The 21,438-nt window shown below is 39.9% G+C and overlaps 3 protein-coding genes and 1 pseudogene across 3 annotated transcripts; 1 reads left to right on the top strand and 3 right to left on the bottom strand.

Annotated features, from left to right (window-relative positions):
• The first annotated feature begins 1,708 nt into the window (after positions 1 to 1,708).
• Positions 1,709 to 2,408, top strand: LOC118042503 (ubiquitin-ribosomal protein eS31 fusion protein). The gene has a single exon (XM_035050211.2). It carries the CDS (start codon positions 1,790 to 1,792, stop codon positions 2,258 to 2,260), a length of 471 nt encoding a protein of 156 aa, XP_034906102.1. The 5' UTR covers positions 1,709 to 1,789; the 3' UTR covers positions 2,261 to 2,408.
• A 1,520-nt stretch (positions 2,409 to 3,928) lies between these two features.
• LOC118042504 (uncharacterized) lies at positions 3,929 to 4,631 on the bottom strand. Its single transcript, XM_035050212.2, is given in 3 exon segments — positions 3,929 to 3,999; positions 4,123 to 4,541; positions 4,543 to 4,631. Coding segments are annotated over 3 exon segments (579 nt in total).
• A 2,659-nt stretch (positions 4,632 to 7,290) lies between these two features.
• LOC118042502 (uncharacterized) lies at positions 7,291 to 10,029 on the bottom strand. The gene is made up of 2 exons (XM_035050209.2): positions 9,421 to 10,029; positions 7,291 to 8,364 (listed from the first exon to the last, which is right to left on the bottom strand). Exons 1-2 carry the CDS (start codon positions 9,988 to 9,990, stop codon positions 7,588 to 7,590), a joined length of 1,347 nt encoding a protein of 448 aa, XP_034906100.1. The 5' UTR covers positions 9,991 to 10,029; the 3' UTR covers positions 7,291 to 7,587.
• Positions 10,030 to 13,111: 3,082 nt separating this feature from the next.
• LOC118042509 (uncharacterized) lies at positions 13,112 to 14,078 on the bottom strand (annotated as a pseudogene).
• Between the last annotated feature and the right edge of the window lie 7,360 nt (positions 14,079 to 21,438).

Here is a 21,438-nt window from a genome sequence, read left to right as displayed (position 1 = left end):
TTTTTTAAAAATTATTTTTGATATCAGCACATCAAAACGATCCAAAAGAGACAAACCATATTAAATTTTAGAAAAAAAAAAAAACTTTCAAATTTTTTGGGAACGCAAGTTGAACCGCGTTCCCAAACACTGCCTTAATAGTTGCTACTTGTTATGCTTCAGCAAAAGCTTAAGTTCCGAAAAAAGTCAGTTTCTTTTGCAATGACGGTCTCTCACTCTCTTATGCTAAGTTCTACGATGCTTTTGTTAAGTTTCAGCTACGTGGTTACGAGAAAAATAAAATAAAATTAAGGTAATATTTTTTTTAATTTTTTGAATTGTATTATAAATTATATTTTATTTAATATATAAAAGATTTTATATAAAAATTTATAGAATTAATGATATTATATTCAAAGTATTATATTTAAATATATGGGTATAGGAATTTAGGCGGGGTGTGATGACAAAAATTCTCAAGTTTAACAATTTCAAAAAATACACATTAGACTTACCCCATTGCCTTGACAATACCTGCCATACCCAAAAAATGTATGGGCTTGGTTGGCACCAAATCCAAGCTGTGCTATCTATGCTTAAAAACAACTAGATTTAGTCAGCGCTAGATTTAGTGTATTTTCATGGGACACATTTAATGTTGGAATTGCCGGCCCAAAATGCCTAAAAAATAATATAAAAAAATATATGATAAAAAATTGTTTATTTGTTGACACCTGACCAAATTTTAGTTGACATATCATTATATCAAAAATAGACTTTTTACCATAATTTTAAAACTTGGCTCGATGAGTTAATTTGAGGCTGGAACTGGGCTGGATTTAAAAAAAAATAGAAAAAGTCAACACCCTTAGTTACCCGATTGATCTGGCAAGACCAATCAAAAACTCGATTGCAATTTGTTAATTTTGTTTTTTACAAAAATAATATTATTTTGATTTTTTTTAAAAATCAGAATTAACTTAAATGATATAATAATCTAGTTAAAATCTAAAATCCAAACATTAAACTAAACTTAGTTTACCCATAACTTATGGTGAAACACAGTGAGGTGGCAACACTCATCATGTGAAATCTTGAATGCTCTATGCTCCAACTACTCCTTGCGTTGTCTTTAGCTTGTGGAATGACATTAGCAAGAAAATAACACCATAAACTTAGCTTTGGCTTCTATTTTTGCGTTCATCCACTTTTGAAGGACTCATGACGAAGCTAGGCAAAGGGGGAGCCATATCTGCCTCAAACTTCCTAGACATCTTTCTAATTGTTGGATTTTTTTTAGATTAATATGGATTTTCAAGTTAAATTGTGTATATTTTAATTAAAATAAATATAAAATATGATCAGTTAAATTATATCCATCAAAATTATTAATTAATCGTACTGAATATATCAAAATGGACTCAGTTTTACATTATATATATTTTTTTGTACAAGATTAGTTTTTATATATAATATGTTTTTTTAATATAAAATTATGAAAATAAAATCAATTTAATAAGCAAAAACAATTTTACAATTTTTTAACTTTTTTTTTCAAAAATAGAAAAGCTAATATCATAAGTATCAATAAACAAAGAGAGAGAAAAAATAATAATCCAATTTCCACGTCCCAATTTCTTCACAGGTTAGCCCTTGTAAATAAACAACAGCTCTATGGTTAAATCCGTACTTTCAGGCCATAACAAAAAAACCCTAAAACTCCCCTCCTCAAATACCCTGCCTTACCCGGCCAAAACCCGCTGCTCTGCTCTGCATCTCTCCAAGTGAAAACCCTAAGAAAGAAGCGAAGATGCAGATCTTCGTGAAAACCTTGACGGGCAAGACAATAACCCTCGAGGTAGAATCCTCAGATACAATCGACAATGTCAAAGCCAAGATTCAAGACAAGGAAGGTATCCCACCAGACCAACAGCGTCTCATTTTCGCTGGAAAACAGCTCGAGGACGGCCGCACACTCGCTGACTACAACATCCAGAAGGAGTCCACTCTCCACTTGGTGCTTCGCTTGAGGGGTGGAGCCAAGAAGAGAAAGAAGAAGACCTACACCAAGCCCAAGAAGATCAAGCACAAGAAGAAGAAGGTCAAGCTCGCTGTTCTCCAGTTCTATAAGGTTGATGATAGCGGCAAAGTCCAGAGGTTGAGGAAGGAGTGTCCTAATGCTGAGTGCGGTGCTGGAACTTTCATGGCTAATCATTTTGATAGGCACTATTGTGGTAAGTGCGGCCTTACCTACGTTTACCAGAAAGCCGGTGGCGATTAAGCTCTTTTTCCCCCCCTTTAAGTATTGAACAAGGATTTTGTCCCTTTTCTCTTGTTACAACATGATTGATGGTGAACTTACATTTATATTTCCTGGTATTAATCAGTACTTCCGAGTTTAATTGATGGTTAATTAGCTTTTCGTCTTATGCTTTGTGCTATGTGCTTGATGTGGCTTTTGCTATTAGTTATATGCTTGGGGACAAACCCTTGTTGATTTACTTCTGTGGCGAAAACTGGTTTTAACCTTGTAATCTACTTCCCAAAGTCTGCACGCTCCATGTAAGAAAGGGATGTCAGCAGGCAACAGTGCCATGTCGAGTGGAAAACTATAATGGATTTTTGGGTCAGCAACTGATGCAAATAATCAATGTTTCATCTTTTAGAAACCTCAAATAGCTTCGAATTTAATGTATGATTTACTGACCTCTGCAATGGAGAAATGAGATTGTTCTTGCTGCTTGTTTGAGTATGGCCTTGTATCCATTGTATGATTTATTGACCTCCTCAATGAAGAAATGGGATTGTTCTTGCTGCTTGTTAGAGATCTGGTAAGACTATGAATTAAGTGTTTAACGAGATTTCTTCTCGGCAGAAGCAATTCATGTTTTTTTTTTTAAAGAAATTTCTTTCTTATCAAGTTTTTGCATTCTGAACCAACACATAGGACGACAGCAGATGAAGAGAACTTTCGATTAGAAATATGAGTTGATTTTGTAGAAAACAAAACCAATTTTAACCTCCATTTTAACTTTTCTTCTTGGTTTTTCCAACTTTTCCTCTTGGGGAGTTGATTTGGTAGATGAGTAGAGATTGCAGGGGTATTTCTATGCCAGTTGACAGGCAATGGAAAACCTAGTAAAAGGAAATCATAAACTTAAATTTAAACATGAGGTTCTTTTTGTTGCTGGATAGATCTTCTGAAACAGATGTATCTTGTTTAACCATAACTTGGCGCGTCGTCACAAACTCGACCACTCTGCACGTTGTGTTGCCAAAGAGTTTCTTGAGCTTCTCTGGAAGTTTCCTTTTGGCCATCTTGGGTAAAAGGGATGTGGTAGAAGTCAAAATTGCCGTGGTTAAAACCACGTTGAGAGTGAACTTATCTGGGGTGATGTTTCTTAACGCAGTGAAGAACAGATTTGTAGCTCAAACTGCTTTGTGATGATCTTGATCCTGCAAAGTGATACAGAAAACCCAATTGTGTTGAAACGTACGAAGAGGGCAAAGGCAGCTCCATTAGTAGTACCCATAATGGACTGACCTGCATCTGCATGGTGCTTTGAGTTGCTATTAGTGGTATTGTTTTGGTCTGGTATGTTAGTAGCTTGTAAAAAAACCTCCTGTGATCGGTTTTAAAAATTTATTTTTAATATTAGTATATCAAAATATTTTAAAACATAAAAACATTAATTTTAAATAAAAAAAAATAATTAAATTTTTAACAAATAGAGTATTCATCGGAACACGCCCTGGCGTAATGAAATTTGAAAGTATTCGACCATATTATCTGGTTGAGATTGCCGTCTATTGTTGTGGAGGTGCCAATAGGGTTTTGATTGAAATAAATGTCTCTAGCTTTCATAGCCCCAGCACCTAAAAGGATCTCAATGATTTCTCTATCCCTTCGCTTGGTGAAATAAGTAGCATGCTCTGGGGAGTAAGGCCGCTATGGTTTCCGGCATTCACTTCCAGGAAGCCTGGGCTTACATTTATGCTGCCGAGCAGATCTTCTATCACCTGCAATCATGGTTTTTTTTTCAACAATTGAGAGGGGTGAGGATGCAAGTTCTTATGCATATAAATTTGAGCTATTAAGTACTGGGAATTGCAAAGGCAAAAGGTAGGAGAAGAATTTATTACCTGGCTTTGTTTTTTTCCAGCTTGCAAGGTGCAAAGCTGTATTCCCTTGCTCATGCTTCTTTTTCAGCATGTATTCCTTGTTCATTTCTCTGTTCCAATCCACCATCATCTTTATTGCTTCAAATCTGTTATTCCTGACAGCAAGGTGCAAAGCAGTCTCCCTTCGTTCAGTCTCATCTTCGATACAATCAGGACAACCTGAAAGCATTAAACCGATCACCTCAGCCCTCCCTCTGATAGCAGTATGGTGAAAAGGAGTCATTTTCTGTCTTCCCTCTAACCGGCAGAGTTTGACGTCGACTTTAATTAGGTCCTTCACTTGTCTGGCCAAAACTGGTTTCAACCTTATAGTCTCCTTCACAAAGTCAACATGCCCCATAGCAGCAGCAATGTTCAAGGGATTCTCGGAAGATAACTGTGTTGTTGAAGACAAATGGGTTTTCTGCCAGCAACTGCCGCAAATAATCAATGTTTCCTGTTTGAGAAGCCTCAAACAGCCTTGTATCCATTGTATGATGCAGTGACCTTAGCTAGGAAAGAAAGAGGATGTCTTTTTTTTTTTTTTAGCGATATGACTATAATAAAGGTTGAAGAAGAATTCCAGTGGGAAGAAGAAACCCCCCATGTCCTTTTCCTTACTTGTAAAAAATCATTTTATCTTATTAAAGTCTTCATTGTGAAAAACACAAAGGATTACACCACTAAATGCCTCTAAAATTGTACTACAATTGACAAAATGAAGCTGAAAATACTTCAATCAGTTGGCGAATCCTTTATCTGTCATATTTGTGTTGAAACTAAAAATTACTGTGAGCCATTTCTTGTGTAAGAAAGTGGCAATGGATACATTTTCTGTAAGTTTAATAATGCTGCTTATTTGAATTATTGGAAGTCAGCTGCCTTAGATGATAATTTCATGAATCATATAGTAGAAACTAGCCTGTCTAAATGTCCCATTTTGATTCAGTGGTTGCGATGCTTTGCTCAGAGATTCAGTTTTAGAAATGGTCTGTTTTCCCAGTGGTAATCTCTTGTGTAGGCATTTGAGCTTAACATTGAAGAAAAATGTAGGGAGCTCTCACCTAAGAGTTCATGATGCCATTTTTGACATTTCGACTTATTGCATTCAGGTATTGGATAGGCTTATGATGCGTTGGAATTTTTAACTTAATATTGAACCGCTTTTCCAAACAGTTCCATACTAAGCTTAATATATCATGAGATTAGCATGTTACCAAACCTAATATACTTGGGTTCAATTGTATCCCGAGTTCAAATTAATATAGGTATGACAAGTTGCTAGAATCAATATATTTTGGTTCAGCCATGTGCTGAGCTCAAGACACCGTGGGTCTGATATATTACCAGGCTCAACATACTTGGAATAGGCTAAGTGCTGAACCCAAATCAACATGAGTTTATTAAGTTACTAAGCCTAATATGCTTGTGTTTAACAATGTGTTCAATCCAAATAACATGAGTCTGATAAACTTTCAAATTCATCTTCCCTATGCTTAACTATGCGTCAGATCCAATTGGTATGGGTTCTATCCTAAAACCTATTAACATGAATTATTCATATCATGAATAATTATTTCTCTACATCTACATGTAAAAGAATTTCTAAAAAGTTTACACATTTTCATCTCATTAATAATCTATAAAAAATATTTATCTCTCATTAATAACATATCATTATCTTACATTAATGTCATCAGAACCAAATGACTTTCCAGTCCCTTCATTTCATCAAAATAACAAGTTCATGAATTATAAATATTTTTGAACCATTCAGGTAAATGTTTCACTTTATTTACTCTCAAAGCATTTATACCTTAACTTTTAGAGTATTTATAATATAAAAATAACAAACACTCTTGTTCTTAGAAATTATTTTTTTTTATTACAATCTTTATTTAAAATTATTAACTTTATTATCGAAGAGTCCTTAAATCTCATCAAAAAAAAATTGTTTTGTAAGAACTTTCTCAATCAATTATGTACTTCCTAAGCTATAGAGGATAAAAGTCTGATTAACAAAAATCCGATCATCAAATAACCTAGCTACTATACTACTTGGATTTTTGGAAGATCATCATCTTAGTAAAGTTAGAGGTTTATGCTATTGATGACTGAACAGGCTGACAGTTTGTAATCTAAATAGAAGTTCTTACAGGAGGATTAGCTGAGGTATGCTGCCTGACTTTCCTTCTTATATTAGCTTCTTTTAGTTTAGCCTCATCGTTCTTACAACTTTTCGTGATTAGTCTGTACCTTTCCTACTTACAAAAGCTCATATGACTATCTTGTTGCTATAACTTACGAGAAATTTAAGGTGCTCAGAGTAACTAAAGATATCCTATTAGTTACGAGCACCATAAAATTTTCCCTAACTTACTCTGTTTCAATTGCTTCAGGTCACAAACAAAAAAAAATATGCTACAGAAATTTATAATCTTCATCAGCTCTTCCTGAATTTCACAAGGAGCACATATTTTAACACTCGTAAGTAATCTTTTGCCGAGTCTGGTTATTACTTTGAGGTGTGTGTCACCCACATGACCATTTCACTACTCCTATATTGGATGTTGGTCGTGGGATATATACAGCCTAATATATTCTTGGCTTGTGCAGTGATTTCAGAGATGTCTTGAAGACGAAATGAAGAGGCCGAGCATTGAGGGTTTGGTACAGAAACGTTTTTACCTGTTGATGCAGTGCATTGAGTGTAAGGTAGGTAATGAAACATACATAATTTGCTGATTTCTTGATGGATCATAAAGCCCCGGAAATTTTAACAAATTCCATTTAAATTGTGCTCTGTGTCGATCAATCAAGGACATTGAGATTTGGACCTCATATTGTTTGTTTTAGGATGACGGTAAACAGGAAAAATGTCATTTTGAAAGTAAAGAGTTATAATTATTCCATATCGTGTTAATTTGATGCGTTTTTTCTTCTCATCATAGCTTTTCCCTCTAGCTTTTATGCATCACGAACCCCTTATCAGCCTCAGTATGTGAGCTGGTGGATTTCAGCCTGTAACATGGATATGTTTGCTCAGTTACTTTGGCCGAAGGAAAGATAACCAGTGAAGACTAGGAAACAGTTTGTGAGGTAGAGAACACAACAATCCTTGCTCGAACATATCTATGCATTCAAAAAGAAAAAAAAACTTACATTTAATTACCAAACAGGTTCTATACATTGGTTTTGTATGCTGCCAATGTAGCTGGCCAGCAATTTCTTACCTTGTGAAAAGGTATCCGCACTAGACTCTTCTGCTATTTGCTCCAAGGATTCTAATGATACATGGAATAATGGCAAGTTGGTTAACAGATCAACAGCTATAACTAATCTGGGAAGCTACCTTTGATACTCCATGCTGCTCCTGTTCCCCGGTTAGGCTGTAGCTTATCTGATGATATATATGAACAACACCACCTACTCTGCTTCCATCCACTTTCAGACAACTCTATGAGTGAAGTCCTTGAAAGATTTTCTGAGCATTCTTGTAAGTGGGCGTACAGATCGATCCAAAGCAGACATAGTTGCTGACAATATTGTTGTGTTTAACAGAACATATAGATAGACCTTGGATGGCACAATGTTTGATAACGCAGTGCCATAAGTAAAATACATAGCAAGCAGACATATTTGAAGCTCAAATTGCAAGGGGAATTTACTTGTGAGGACATAGAGCATGCAAAGAGACATGGAAAATCCAACTGAGTTGAAAAACACAAACAGCATAAAACCAACTGTGTCTGTGGTTGCCATAATGGACTGACCTGCAAAGTGTGCAGTGTTACTGCTGGTAATATTTTTTTGGTCAGGTATGCTTGTATCTTGCCAAAGACCTCCTGGAGGGTTGACTCCAACTTGGAACGTTGCAGTTGCAACCAAAACCGCTATAACTAGTAGTGTCCCGCGAGCTTCGCTAGGTGAATCCCTATCCTTCTTAAACTTGAAGTATTCTACCAAGTTATCTCGGATTAACCAGCATCTCTCTGGTGTCGAGGGGTTGTCGGTAGAGGTTTGGCTGTTGGTAACAGTAGAGGGGACAGCATCTCTTGCTCTCATTGCTCCAGCACTTCGAAGGATCTCAACAATTTCTCTATCCCCTGCTTCGCTTGGGAAAAGTAGTATCACGTCGAGGGCGGTGATGCCTGTATGGTTAATGGCATTCACTTCCAGCGAGCCTGTACTTACAGATCCACTTCCAAGAAGTATTTCTATCACCTGCAAGGATAACTCTTACTTTCGCATATTTGTGAAATAGCTAAATCTTAAGACAGTGGTCAAATTACTGCAAAGTTTGATGACTATCTGCAGGGGTCATGCTCAAGTGTTGATAAGTTATCTCCGTTGGCATGTTGACCATCCCCTAACATTTGCAAGACCTTAGGTTTGATTCTAGTAAGCTTAAAAAGAAAAATATGATGCATAACTACTACTAATTTGGAAACAAAACTGCATGCTTTAGATGAAGTGCTGTAACCCCCAATCCCTCTCAAGTCCTAAAATTGATGGTGGCAAGATATACATGGACCTCTTCAATTGCAGAATAAAAATAGATATGTGATATTCGGAGATCAGACTGTCAGAAATGTGGAGGCTGATTGCTTTCCTGGTCTCGAGACTTCTCTACTGTATCATTTGTGTTTGCTTGGTCTGATAAAAAATCTCAGCCTCAGCAATAGTTAGCAGTGGAAATCCTTTTTCTGTTTCGAATGGACCGAGATTTATATATACACTCCCATTTGGTTGTAACATAGAAATTCCACCTAGTGATGGGGCTGGTGCTAATCTCTCTTTCAACAGCATGAACTCAAGATGTCTTGGGAGAAAAGTTCCCAGTCTAACAAAATGTAAGTACGGGCCATCTAAGAACTTCTCTGATGATTATTCTCAATTATTTAACTGGGTCTAGGTTAGAAGAAACAACTGGAAATGAACACCGATCGTTGACCTATCTTGCTTTCATAGTCTAAGAAAGCAACTTTATTTTAATACAAGTGTTTTGAATAATTGCCTGATTGCGTTGTCTAAGTCAATGCCTGGTTTCTCTTCCTGACAAGAAAAACATCACAAAAACAAAGGTCAAAGTGATCAATAGGTGAACATAAACATGGGAAATCTAGGAATTCTGCACTTGTGTATTACCTAGGACTCTCTGAGTTTAGCTTGAAATCTAATGTGCAAGTGTAGCTAGTTTGAATAGAAAACTTTATCAACCATATGAGCTAGAAAGCACCGGGAATCAAAAAGGAAAAAGACGGGAGAATAATTTATTACCCGACGTTGTTTTTTCCAGCTTGCAAGGTGCAAAACTGTATTCCCCTGCTCATCCTTCATGTTCAGCAAGTATTCCTTGTTCATTTGTCTGATCCAATCCACCAACTTCTTTATTGCTTCAAATCTGTTATTCCTGACAGCAAGGTGCAAAGCATTCTCCCTTCGTTCAGTCTCATCTTCGATACAATCCGGACAACCTGAAAGCATTAAACCGATCACCTCAGCCCTCCCTCTGATAGCAGCGTGGTGAAAAGGAGTCCTTTTCTGTCTTCCCTCTAACCGGCAGAGTTTGATGTCGACTTTCATTAGCTCCTTCACTATCTCAACCTGGCCATTATCTGCAGCTATATGCATTGGACTAAATCCTTCTTGATTCACCTCTCTGGAAAAAACTGGTTTCAACCTTATAATCTCCTTCACAAAGTCAACGTGCCCCATAGCAGCAGCAATGTTCAAGGGATTCTCGGCAGATAACTGTGTGTTGTTGAGGATAAATGGATTTTCTGCCAGTAACTGCTGCAAATAATCAATGTCTCCTGTTTGAGCAGCTTCAAACAGCCTTGTATCCATTGTATGATGATGCAGTGACCTTAGCTAGGAAGGAAAGAGGTTGTCTTTGCTGAAAGTCTATAGTTTTTTTTTAAGTTTCTGACTCTATAAATAAGGGTTGAAGAAGAAATCTTGTGGGAAGATGAAATCCATTTCCTTTACTTTTCGTGGAAGAAATCATTTTATCTTATTATGTAAGGTCGTCATTGTGAAAAACACATAGGATAACACCACTAAATGCCTCTAAAATTCCAATACAATTGACCAATGAAGCTGAAAATACTTCTATCAGTTGGCGAATCCTTTGTAAATCATATTTGTGTGGAAATTAAAAGTTCTTGTGAGCCACTATTGTGTAAAAAAGTGGCAATGGATACATATGTTGTAAGTTTAATAATGCTGCTTCTTTGAATTATTGGAAGCCAGCTGCCTCAGATGATGACTTCATGAATCATACAGTAGAAATTATGGTCGGTCTATATATAGTTTGAAGAACAAATAAAACCAATGTCATAAATGTTGCGTATTTGACCTGGAAAACTTGGAAAAGGAATATGATATTAAAAATGTGATCTGCTCCTATCAATAGCCCTTGTAAATCCATGCTCCTACTGGTTATTTTAAGTAACAAGTGTTAAAGATACAGTGTTTTCCTCTTTAATTCAAGTCATTAGAACTCTTATGGATATATTTTTTTTTATCATCATTAGTTTTTATTCAATAATCAATAAACCATGCTGCTAAAAAAAAATAGTATTGTAAGAGCAAAAAAAAAAAAAAAATACAGTAATGAAAAAAAACAAATTTTACTATAAAGAAATTACATTTTTCCTCTAGAATTTTAACAATTACCTTTCTTATAAATATAATTTTGATTTTTATATAATTAAATAAAAATAGATTTTCAAAATTGCTCCACAGCAGCACACAGCACTATGCTAGTAAAGCAAATTGAATTAATGATAGTCAATGGTTAGTGAAGAAGGGAGGGGAATTTTTAAATCAAGAAAACAAAAATACTGAGACTACAGCAAATATTTAAGCGCGAAGAGAAACCCAAAGGAGAGTATTTTATTTACAACAAGAAAATTCATTTCCAGAATTATTACATCAGCAATTATATTGCTCCTTGCCCTCGTTTTCTATTTCCCGACAAGAACTCCGCTGATGGGAACAGCCTCCTCGGAAGGACAAAAATGCCTGTGTGACTGTGTCTAGATGAAACCATAATCTACACTAAATACATGCAAGCGGTAATGACTCGGATACATTGAATGCCATTAACAACATCCAGAAGGAGTCCACTCTCCACTTGGTGCTTCGCTTGAGGGGTGGAGCCAAGAAGAGAAAGAAGAAGACCTACACCAAGCCCAAGAAGATCAAGCACAAGAAGAAGAAGGTCAAGCTCGCTGTTCTCCAGTTCTATAAGGTTGATGATAGCGGCAAAGTCCAGAGGTTGAGGAAGGAGTGTCCTAATGCTGAGTGCGGTGCTGGAACTTTCATGGCTAATCATTTTGATAGGCACTATTGTGGTAAGTGCGGCCTTACCTACGTTTACCAGAAAGCCGGTGGCGATTAAGCTCTTTTTTTTTCCCCTTTAAGTACTGAACAAGGATTTTGCCCCTTTTCTCTTGTTACAACATGATTGATGGTGAACTTACATTTATATTTCCTGGTATTAATCAGTACTTCGGAGTTTAATTGATGGTTAATTAGCTTTTCGTCTTATGCTTTGTGCTATGTGCTTGATGTGGCTTTTGCTATTAGTTATATGCTTGGGGACAAACCCTTGTTGATTTACTTCTGTGGCGAAAACTGGTTTTAACCTTGTAATCTACTTCCCAAAGTCTGCACGCTCCATGTAAGAAGCAATGTTCAAGGGATGTCAGCAGGCAACAGTGCCATGTCGAGTAGTGGAAAACTATAAATGGATTTTTGGGTCAGCAACTGATGCAAATAATCAATGTTTCATCTTTTAGAAACCTCAAATAGCTTCGAATTTAATGTATGATTTACTGACCTCTGCAATGGAGAAATGAGATTGTTCTTGCTGCTTGTTTGAGTATGGCCTTGTATCCATTGTATGATTTATTGACCTCCGCAATGAAGAAATGGGATTGTTCTTGCTGCTTGTTAGAGGTCTGGTAAGACTATGAATTAAGTGTTTAACGAGATTTCTTCTCGGCAGAAGCAATTCATGTCTTTTTTTTAACAAGAAATTTCTTTCTTATCGAGTTTTTGCATTCTAAACTAACACATAGGACGACAGCAGATGAAGAGAACTTTCGATTACAAATATGAGTTGATTTTGTAGAAATCAAAACCAATTCTAACCTCCATTTTAACTTTTCTTCTTGGTTTTTCAAACTTTTCCTCTTAGGGAGTTGATTTTGTAGATGAGTAGAGATTGCAGGGGTATTTCTATGCCAGTTGACAGGCAATGGAAAACCAAGTAGTAAAAGGAAATCATAAACTTAAATTTAAACATGAGGTTCTTTTTGTTGATGGACAATCGAACATCTGTCTCGGATCTTCTGAAACGGATGAATCTTGTTTAACCATAACTTGGCGCCTCGTCACAAACTCGACCACTCTGCACGTTGTGTTGCCAAAAAGTTTCTTAAGCTTCTCTGGAAGTTCCCTTCTTGCCATCTTGGCTAAAAGGGATGTGGTAGAAGTCAAAATTGCCGTGGTTAAAACCACGTTGAGAGTGAACTTATCTGGTGTGATGTTTCTTAACGCCGTGTTGTAAGTGAAGAACAGATTAGTAGCTCAAATTGCTTTGTGATGATTTTGATCCTCCAAAGTGATACAGAAAACCCAATTGCGTTGAAAAGTACGAAGAGGGCAAAAGCAGATCGATTAGTAGTTCCCATAATGGACTGACCTGCATCTGCATGGTGCTTTGAGTTGGTATTGTTTTGGTCTGGTATGTTAGTAGCTTGTAAAAAACCTCCTGTGATCGCTTTTTAAAGTTTTAATATTTTTTTTTTAAAAAATTTATTTTAATATTATTAATCAAAATATTTTAAAACATAAAAATTTAAATTTAAATAAAAAATAATTAAATTTTTAACAAATAGAGTTTTCATCGGAACACGCCTGGCGTTATGAAATTTGAAAGTATTCGACCATATTATCTGGTTGAGATTGCCATGTCTCTATTGTTGTGGAGGTGCCAAAAGGGTTTTGATTGAAATAAATGTCTCTGGCTTTCATAGCCCCAGCACCTAAAAGGATCTCAATGATTTCTCTATCCCTTCGCTTGGTGAAATAAGCTGTACTCAGGGGAGTAAGGCCACTATGGTTTCCGGCATTCACTTCCAGGAAGCCTGGGCTTACATTTATGCTGCCGAGCAGATCTTCTATCACCTGCAATCATGGTTTTTTTTTCAACAATTGAGAGGAGTGAGGATGCAAGTTCTTATGCATATAAATTTGAGCTATTAAGTACTGGGAATTGTACAGGCAAAAGGTAGGAGAAGAATTTATTACCTGGCCTTGTTTTTTTCCAGCTTGCAAGGTGCAAAGCTGTATTCCCTTGCTCATGCTTCTTGTTCAGCAAGTATTCCTTGTTCATTTCTCTGTTCCAATCCACCAACATCTTTATTGCTTCAAATCTGTTATTCCTGACAGCAAGGTGCAAAGCATTCTCCCTTCGTTCAGTCTCATCTTCGATACAATCAGGACAACCTGAAAGCATTAAACCGATCACCTCAGCCCTCCCTCTGATAGCAGCATGGTGAAAAGGAGTCATTTTCTGTCTTCCCTCTAACCGGCAGAGTTTGACGTCGACTTTCATTAGGTCCTTAACAATCTCAACATGACCATTATCTGCCGCTATATGAACAGGACTAAAGCCTCTTGATTTACCTCTCTGGCCAAAACTGGTTTCAACCTTATAATTTCCTTCACAAAGTCAAGATTCCCCATAGCAGCAGCAATGTTCAAGGGATTCTTGGCAGATAACTGTGTTGTTGATGATAAATTGGTTTTCTGCCAGCAACTGCTGCAAATAATCAATGTTTCCTGTTTGAGAAGCCTCAAACAACCTTGTATCTATTGCATGATGCAGTGACCTTAGCTAGGAAAGAAAGAGGATGCACTTTGTTTTTTTTTTTAGCGCGATGACTATAAATAAGGGTTGAAGAAGAATTCCAGTGGGAAGAAGAAACCCCCCATGTCCTTTTCTTTATTTATAAAAAATCATTTTATCTTATTAAAGTCTTCATTGTGAAAAACACAAAGGATTACACCACTAAATGCCTCTAAAATTGTAATACAATTGACAAAATGAAGCTGAAAATACTTCAATCAGTTGGCGAATCCCTTATCTGTCATATTTGTGTTGAAACTAAAAATTACTGTGAGCCATTTCCCGTGTAAGAAAGTGGCAATGGATACATTTGCTGTAAGTTTAATAATGCTGCTTATTTGAATTATTGGAAGTCAGCTGCCTTAGATGATAACTTCATGAATCATATAGTAGAAACTAGCCAGTCTAAATGTCCCATTTTGATTCCGTGGTTGCGATGCTTTGCTCAGGAATTCAGTTTTAGAAATGGTATGTTTTCCCAGTGGTAATCTCTTGTGTAGGCATTTGAGTTTAACACTGAAGAAAAATGTAGGGAGTTCTCACCTAAGATTTCATGATGCCATTTTTGACATGCCGACATATTGCATTCAGGTATTGGATAGGCTTATGATGTGTCGGAATTTTTAACTTAATATGAATTTGGCCAACCGGGGCATCGAAGTCGGAATGCCGCGAAACTCACTGAGTCAAAGCGTTTCGCCGTTTGCGGAAGAAAGTCTGATGTAGAACAAGTAGCAGAAGCATACATGCTCAAGAGGGATCACCCGAAATTCAAAGGCAACTGAATTTCAGCAACCGGGGAATCGAAGTCCGAATGCCGCGAAACTCACCCAGTCAAAGCGTGTCGTCGTTTGCGGAAGAAAGTCTGATGTAGAACAAGTAGTAGAAGCATACATGCTCAAGAGGGATCACCCCGAAATTCAAAGGCAACTGAATTTCGGCAACCGGGGCATCGAAGTCGGAATGCCGCGAAACTCACCGAGTCAAAGCGTTTCGCCGTTTGCGGAAGAAATTCTGATGTAGAACAAGTAGCAGAAGCATACATGCTCAAGAGGGAACACCGAAATTCAAAGGCAACTGAATTTCGGCAAGCGGGGTATCGAAGTCGGAATGCCGCGAAACTCACCGAGTCAAAGCGTTTCGCCGTTTGCGGAAGAAAGTCCGATGTAGAACAAGTAGCAGAAGCATACATGCTCAAGAGGGATCACCCGAAATTCAAAGGCAGCTGAATTTCGGCAACCAGGGCATCGAAGTCGGAATGCCGCGAAACTCACCAAGTCAAAGCGTTTCGCCATTTGCGGAAGAATTCTGATGTAGAACAAGTAGCAGAAGCATACATGTTCAAGAAGGATCACCCGAAATTCAAAGGCAACAGAATTTCGGTAACAGGGGCATCGAAGTCGGAATGTCGCGAAACTCACCGAGTCAAAGCGTTTCGCCGTTTGCGGAAGAAGCCTTATGTAGAACAAGTAGCAGAAGCATACATGTTCAAGAGGGATCACCCGAAATTCATAGGCACCTGAATTTCGGCAACCGGGGCATCGAAGTCGGAATGCCGCGAAACTCACCAAGTCAAAGCGTTTCACCATTTGCGGAAGAAAGTCTGATGTAGAACAAGTAGCAGAAGCATACATGCTCAAGAGGGATCACCCGAAATTCAAAGGCAACTGAATTTCGGCAAGCGGGGTATCGAAGTCGGAATGCCCGCGAAACTCACCGAGTCAAAGCGTTTCGCCGTTTGCGGAAGAAAGTCTGATGTAGAACAAGTAGCAGAAGCATACATGCTCAAGAGGGATCACCCGAAATTCAAAGGCAGCTGAATTTCGGCAACCAGGGCATCGAAGTCGGAATGCGCGAAACTCACCAAGTCAAAGCGTTTCGCCCTTTGCGGAAGAATTATGATGTAGAACAAGTAGCAGAAGCATACATGCTCAAGAGGGATCACCTGAAATTCAAAGGCAACAGAATTTCGGCAACTGGGCATCGAAGTCGGAATGCCGCGAAACTCACCGAGTCAAAGCGTTTCCCCGTTTACAGAAGAACTCTGATGTAGAAGAAGTAGCAGAAGCATACATGCTCAAGAGGGATCACCTGAAATTCACAGGCAACAAAATTTCAGCAACTGGGGCATCGAAGTCGGAATGCCGCGAAACTCACCAAGTCAAAGCGTTTCGCCATTTGCGGAAGAATTCTGATGTAGAACAAGTAGCAGAAGCATACATGCTCAAGAGGGATCACCTGAAATTCAAAGGCAACAGAATTTCGGCAACTGGGGCATCGAAGTCGGAATGCCGCGAAACTCACCGAATCAAAGCGTTTCCCCGTTTATAGAAGAAGTCTGATGTAGAACAAGTAGCAGAAAGCATACACATGCTCAATGAGGGATCACCCGAAATTCAAAGGCAGCTGAATTTCGGCAACCGGGGCATCGAAGTCGGAATGCCGTGAAACTCACCGAGTCAAAGAGTGTCGTCGTTTGCGGGAAGAAATTCTGATGTAGAACAAGTAGCAGAAGCATACATGCTCAAGAGGGATCACCCGAAATTAAAAGGCAACTGAATTTCGGCAAGCGGGGTATCGAAGTCGGAATGCCGCGAAACTCACCGAGTCAAAGCGTTTCGCCATTTGCGGAAGAAAGTCTGATGTAGAACAAGTAGCAGAAGCATACATGCTCAAGAGGGATCACCCGAATTCAAAGGCAGCTGAATTTCGGCAACCGGGCATCGAAGTCGAATGCCGCGAAAACTCCCAAGTCAAGCGTTTCGCCATTTGCGGAAGAATTCTGATGTAGAACAAGTAGCAGAAGCATACATGCTCAAGAAGGATCACCCCGAAATTAAAAGGCAACAGAATTTCGGTAACTGGGGCATCGAAGTCGGAATGTCGCGAAACTCACCGAGTCAAAGCGTTTCGCCGTTTGCGGAAGAAGTCTGATGTAGAACAAGTAGCAGAAGCATACATGCTCAAGAGGGATCACCTGAAATTCAAAGGCAACAGAATTTCGGCAACTGGGGCATCGAAGTCGGAATGCCGCGAAACTCACCGAATCAAAGCGTTTCCCCGTTTATAGAAGAAGTCTGATGTAGAACAAGTAGCAGAAGCATACATGCTTCATTAGAGGGATCACCCAAATTCAAAGGCACCTGAATCAGTCGCAAACCGGTCGAGTTGAATGCCGTTCACCGAGTAAAAGAGTGTCGTCAGTTTTGCGGAGAAATTCTATGTAGAACAAGTAGCAGCAAGCATACATGTCAAGAGGGATCACCGATAATCGCAAATTAAAACGGCAACTTGAATTTGCGGGGTATCGAAGTCGTAATGCCGGCGAAACTCTCCGATCAAGCGTTTTCGCCATTTGCGGAAGAAAGTATGATGTAGAAAACAAGTAGCATGCATAATGATCAAGAGGGGAAAATATAAATTCAAAGGCAGGCTATTTCGGCACCGGGCGCATCGAAGTCGTAAATTGCCACGAGCTCAACCAAAGTCAAAGCGTTTCGCCAAATATTGGCAGTCTGATGTGAAGTAGCAAGAAGCATTACATGCTTCAAGGATCACCCGATAATTAAAAGCCAACAGAATTTCGGTAACCGGGGCATCGAAGTCGGAATGTCGCGAAACTCACCGAGTCAAAGCGTTTCGCCGTTTGCGGAAGAAGTCTGATGTAGGAACAAGTAGCAGAAGCATACATGCTTCAAGAGGGATCACCCGAAATTCATAGGCAACATGGGTTCGTTTGGAATTTTCGGCAACCGGGGCCATCGAAGGAGTCCGAATGCGCGAAACTCCACGAGTCAAAGCGTTCGCCGTTTGCGGAAGAGATGTCTGATGTAGAACAGGTAGCAGAAGCATACACTGCTCAGAGGGATCACCCGAAATTCAAAGGCACCTGAATTTCGGGGCAACCGGAGGCATCGAAGTCGAATACCAGGAAACTCACCGAGTCAAAGCGTTTAGCGCGTTTTGCGAAAGAAGTCTGATGTAGAACAAGTAGCAGAAGCATACATGCTCAAGAGGGATCACCCGAAATTCAAAGGCAACTGAATTTCGGCAAGCGGGGCATCGAAGTCGGAATGCCGCGAAACTCACTATGTCAAAGCGTTTCGATGTTTCTGGAAGAAGTCTGATGTAGAACATGTAGCAGAAGCATACATGCTCAAGAGGGATCACCCGAAATTCAAAGGCAACTGAATTTCACCAACCGGGGCATCGAAGTTGGAATGCTGCGAAACTCACAGAGTCAAAGCGTTTCGCCGTTTGCGGAAGAATGTCTGATGTAGAACAAGTAGCAGAAGCATACATCCTCAAAAGGGATCTCCCGAAATTCAAAGGATACTGAGTTTCACCAACCGGGGAATCGAATTCGGAATGCCGCCAAACTCACCGAGTCAAAGCGTTTCCCCGTTTACAGAAGAACTCTGACGTAGAACAAGTAGCAGAAGCATACATGCTCAAGAGGGATCACCTGAAATTCAAAGGCAGCTGAATTTCGGCAACCGGGGGATCGAAGTCGGAATGCCGTGAAACTCACCGAGTCAAAGCGTGTCGTCGTTTGCGGAATAAATTCTGATGTAGAACAAGTAGCAGAAGCATACATGCTCAAGAGGGATCACCCGAAATTAAAAGGCAACTGAATTTCGGCAAGCGGGGTATCGAAGTCCGAATGCCGCGAAACTCACCGAGTCAAAGCGTTTCGCCGTTTGCAAAAGAAAGTCTGATGTAGAACAAGTAGCAGAAGCATACATGCTCAAGAGGGGATCACCCGAAATTGCAAAGGCAGCTGAAATTTCGGGCAACCGGGGCATCGAAGTCGGAATGTCGGAGAACTCCACCGTGTCAAAGAGTGTCGTCGTTTGCGGAAGAAATTCTTGATGTAGAACAAGTAGCAAAGCATACAATGCTCTCGAAGAGGGATCACCCGAAATTAAAAGGCAACTGAATTTCGGCAAGCGGGGTATCGAAGTCGGAATCCGGCGAAACTCATCGAGTCAAAGCGTTTCGCCATTTGCCGGAAGAAAGTCTGATGATAGAACAAAGTGCCAGATGAAAAGCATACATGCTCAAGAGGGATCACCCGAAAATTCAAAGGAAGCTGAATTTCGGCAACCGGGGCATCGAAGTCGGAAATGCCGCGAAACTTTACCAAGTCAAGCGTTTCGCCATTTTGCGGAGAAGAATTCTGATTTTAGAAAACAAGTAGCAGAAGCCATACATGCTCAAGAAGGATCACCCGAAATCTTATAAAAGCAACTAGAATTTCGGAAACTTGGGAATTCAAAGTTCGAATGTCGCGAAACTCACCGAGTCAAAGCGTTTCGCCGTTTGCGGGAAGAAGTTCTGATGTAGTAGGCAAATCAAGTAGCAGAAGCATACATGCTTAAGAGGGATCACCCGAAAATTCATAGGACCTGAATTTTCGGCAACGGGGCAATCGAAGTCCCGAATGCCAGGCGAACTCACCCGAGTCAAAGCGTTTCGCCGTTTGCGGAAGAGAGTCCTGTTATTGTAGAACAGGCATTAAGCAGAAGCTATACATGCTCAAGATGGGATATCACCCGAAACTTCAAAGGCACGCTGAATTTCGGCTACCGGGCATCGAAGTCGAATGCCGGGAAACTACACCAGTCAAAGCGTTTAGGTTTGCGAAAAGGAAAGTTCTGATGAAAGATGACAGAACAAGTAGCAGAAGCATACATGCTTCAAGAGGGATCACCGAAATTAAAAGGCAACTGAAGAATTCGGCACTAGCGGGAGTATCGAAGTCGGAATGCGCCGCGAATACGTCACCGAGTCAAAGCGTTTCGCCATTTGCGGAAGAAAGTTCTGATGTAGGAACATGTAGCAGAAGCATACATGCTCAGAGGGATCACCCGAATTCAAAGGCAGCTGAATTTCGGCAACCGGGGCAATCGAAGTCGGAATGCACTCGCGAAGCCCACAACTCCACCATTGAGTCAAAGCGTTCGCCATTTTGCGGAAGAATTCTGATGTAGAACAGTAAGCAGACAGAAGCCCCATACAATGCTCAAGAAGGGATCACCCGAAATTAAAAAGGCACAGAAAATTTGCGGTAACTGGGAATCAAAGTCCGAATGTCGCGAACTCACCCGAGTCAAAAGCGTTCGCACCGTTTGCGGCAAGAAGTCTGAGTGTTGTAGAACAAGTAGCAGAAGCATATCATGCTTAAAGAGGGATTCACCGAAATTCATAGGCACCTTGATTTCGGCAATCGGGGCATCGACAGTCCGAATGCCGCGAAACTCACCGACGGTTCAAAGCGGTTTTGACCCGTTTGCGGAAGAGAGTCTGATGTTAGAAACAGGTAGCAGAAGCATACATCTCAAGAGGGATCACGCCGAAATTCAAAGGCAGCTGAATTTCGGCAACCCGGGCATCGAAGTCGGAATGCACGCGAAACTCACCAAGTCAAAAGCCGTTTCGCCAATATTGCGGGAAGAATTCTGATGTAGAACAAGTAGCAGAAGCATACATGCTCAAGAGGGATCACCTGAAATTATAAGGCAACAGAATTTCGGCAACTGGGGCATCGAAGTTGGAATGCCGCGAAACTCACCGAATCAAAGCGTTTCCCCCGTTTACAGAAGGCGAAGTCTGATGTATTAGAACAAGTTATTAGAAGCATACATGCTCAAGAGGGATCACCCGAAATTCAAAGGCAGCTGAATTTCGGCAACCGGGGCATCGAAATCGGAATGCCGTGAAACTCACCGAGTCAAAGAGTGTCGTCGTTTGCGGAAGAAATTCTGATGTAGAACAAGTAGCAGAAGCATACCATGCTCAGAGCCGGGATCACCCGAAATTAAAAAGGGCAACTGAATTTCGGCAAGCACGCAGGTGTATTCAAGTCGGAATGTCGCGAAACTCACCGAGTCAAAGCGTTTCGCCATTTACGGAAGAAAGTATGATGTAGAACAAGTAGCAGAAGCATACATGCTCAAGAGGGATCACTTCCGAAAATTCAAAAGGCAGCTATTGAATTTCGGCAACGAGGGCATCGAAGTCGCAATGCGCGCGAAACTTCACCAAGTCAAAGGTGTTTTCGCCATTTGCGCAAGAATTCTGATGTAGAACAAGTAGCAGAAGCATACATGCTCAAGAAGGATCACCCGAAATTAAAAGGCAACAGAATTTCGGTAAGTGGGGCATCGAAGTCGGAATGTCGCGAAACTCACCGAGTCAAAGCGTTTCGCCGTTTGCGGAAGAAGTCTGATGTAGAACAAGTAGCAGAAGCATACATGCTTAAGAGGGATCACCCGAAAATTATAGGCACCTAAATTTCGGCAACCGGGGGGCATCGAGTCCAAATGCCCTGCGAAAACTTACCGAGTCAAAGCGTTTCGCCTTTTGCCGAA

Source organism: Populus alba, chromosome 12 (genome assembly GCF_005239225.2).
Source record: "Populus alba chromosome 12, ASM523922v2, whole genome shotgun sequence".
NCBI classification, from domain to species: domain Eukaryota; kingdom Viridiplantae; phylum Streptophyta; class Magnoliopsida; order Malpighiales; family Salicaceae; genus Populus; species Populus alba.
Note: the sequence above shows the minus strand (reverse complement) of the source record. Positions and strands in the feature narration are given on the sequence as shown.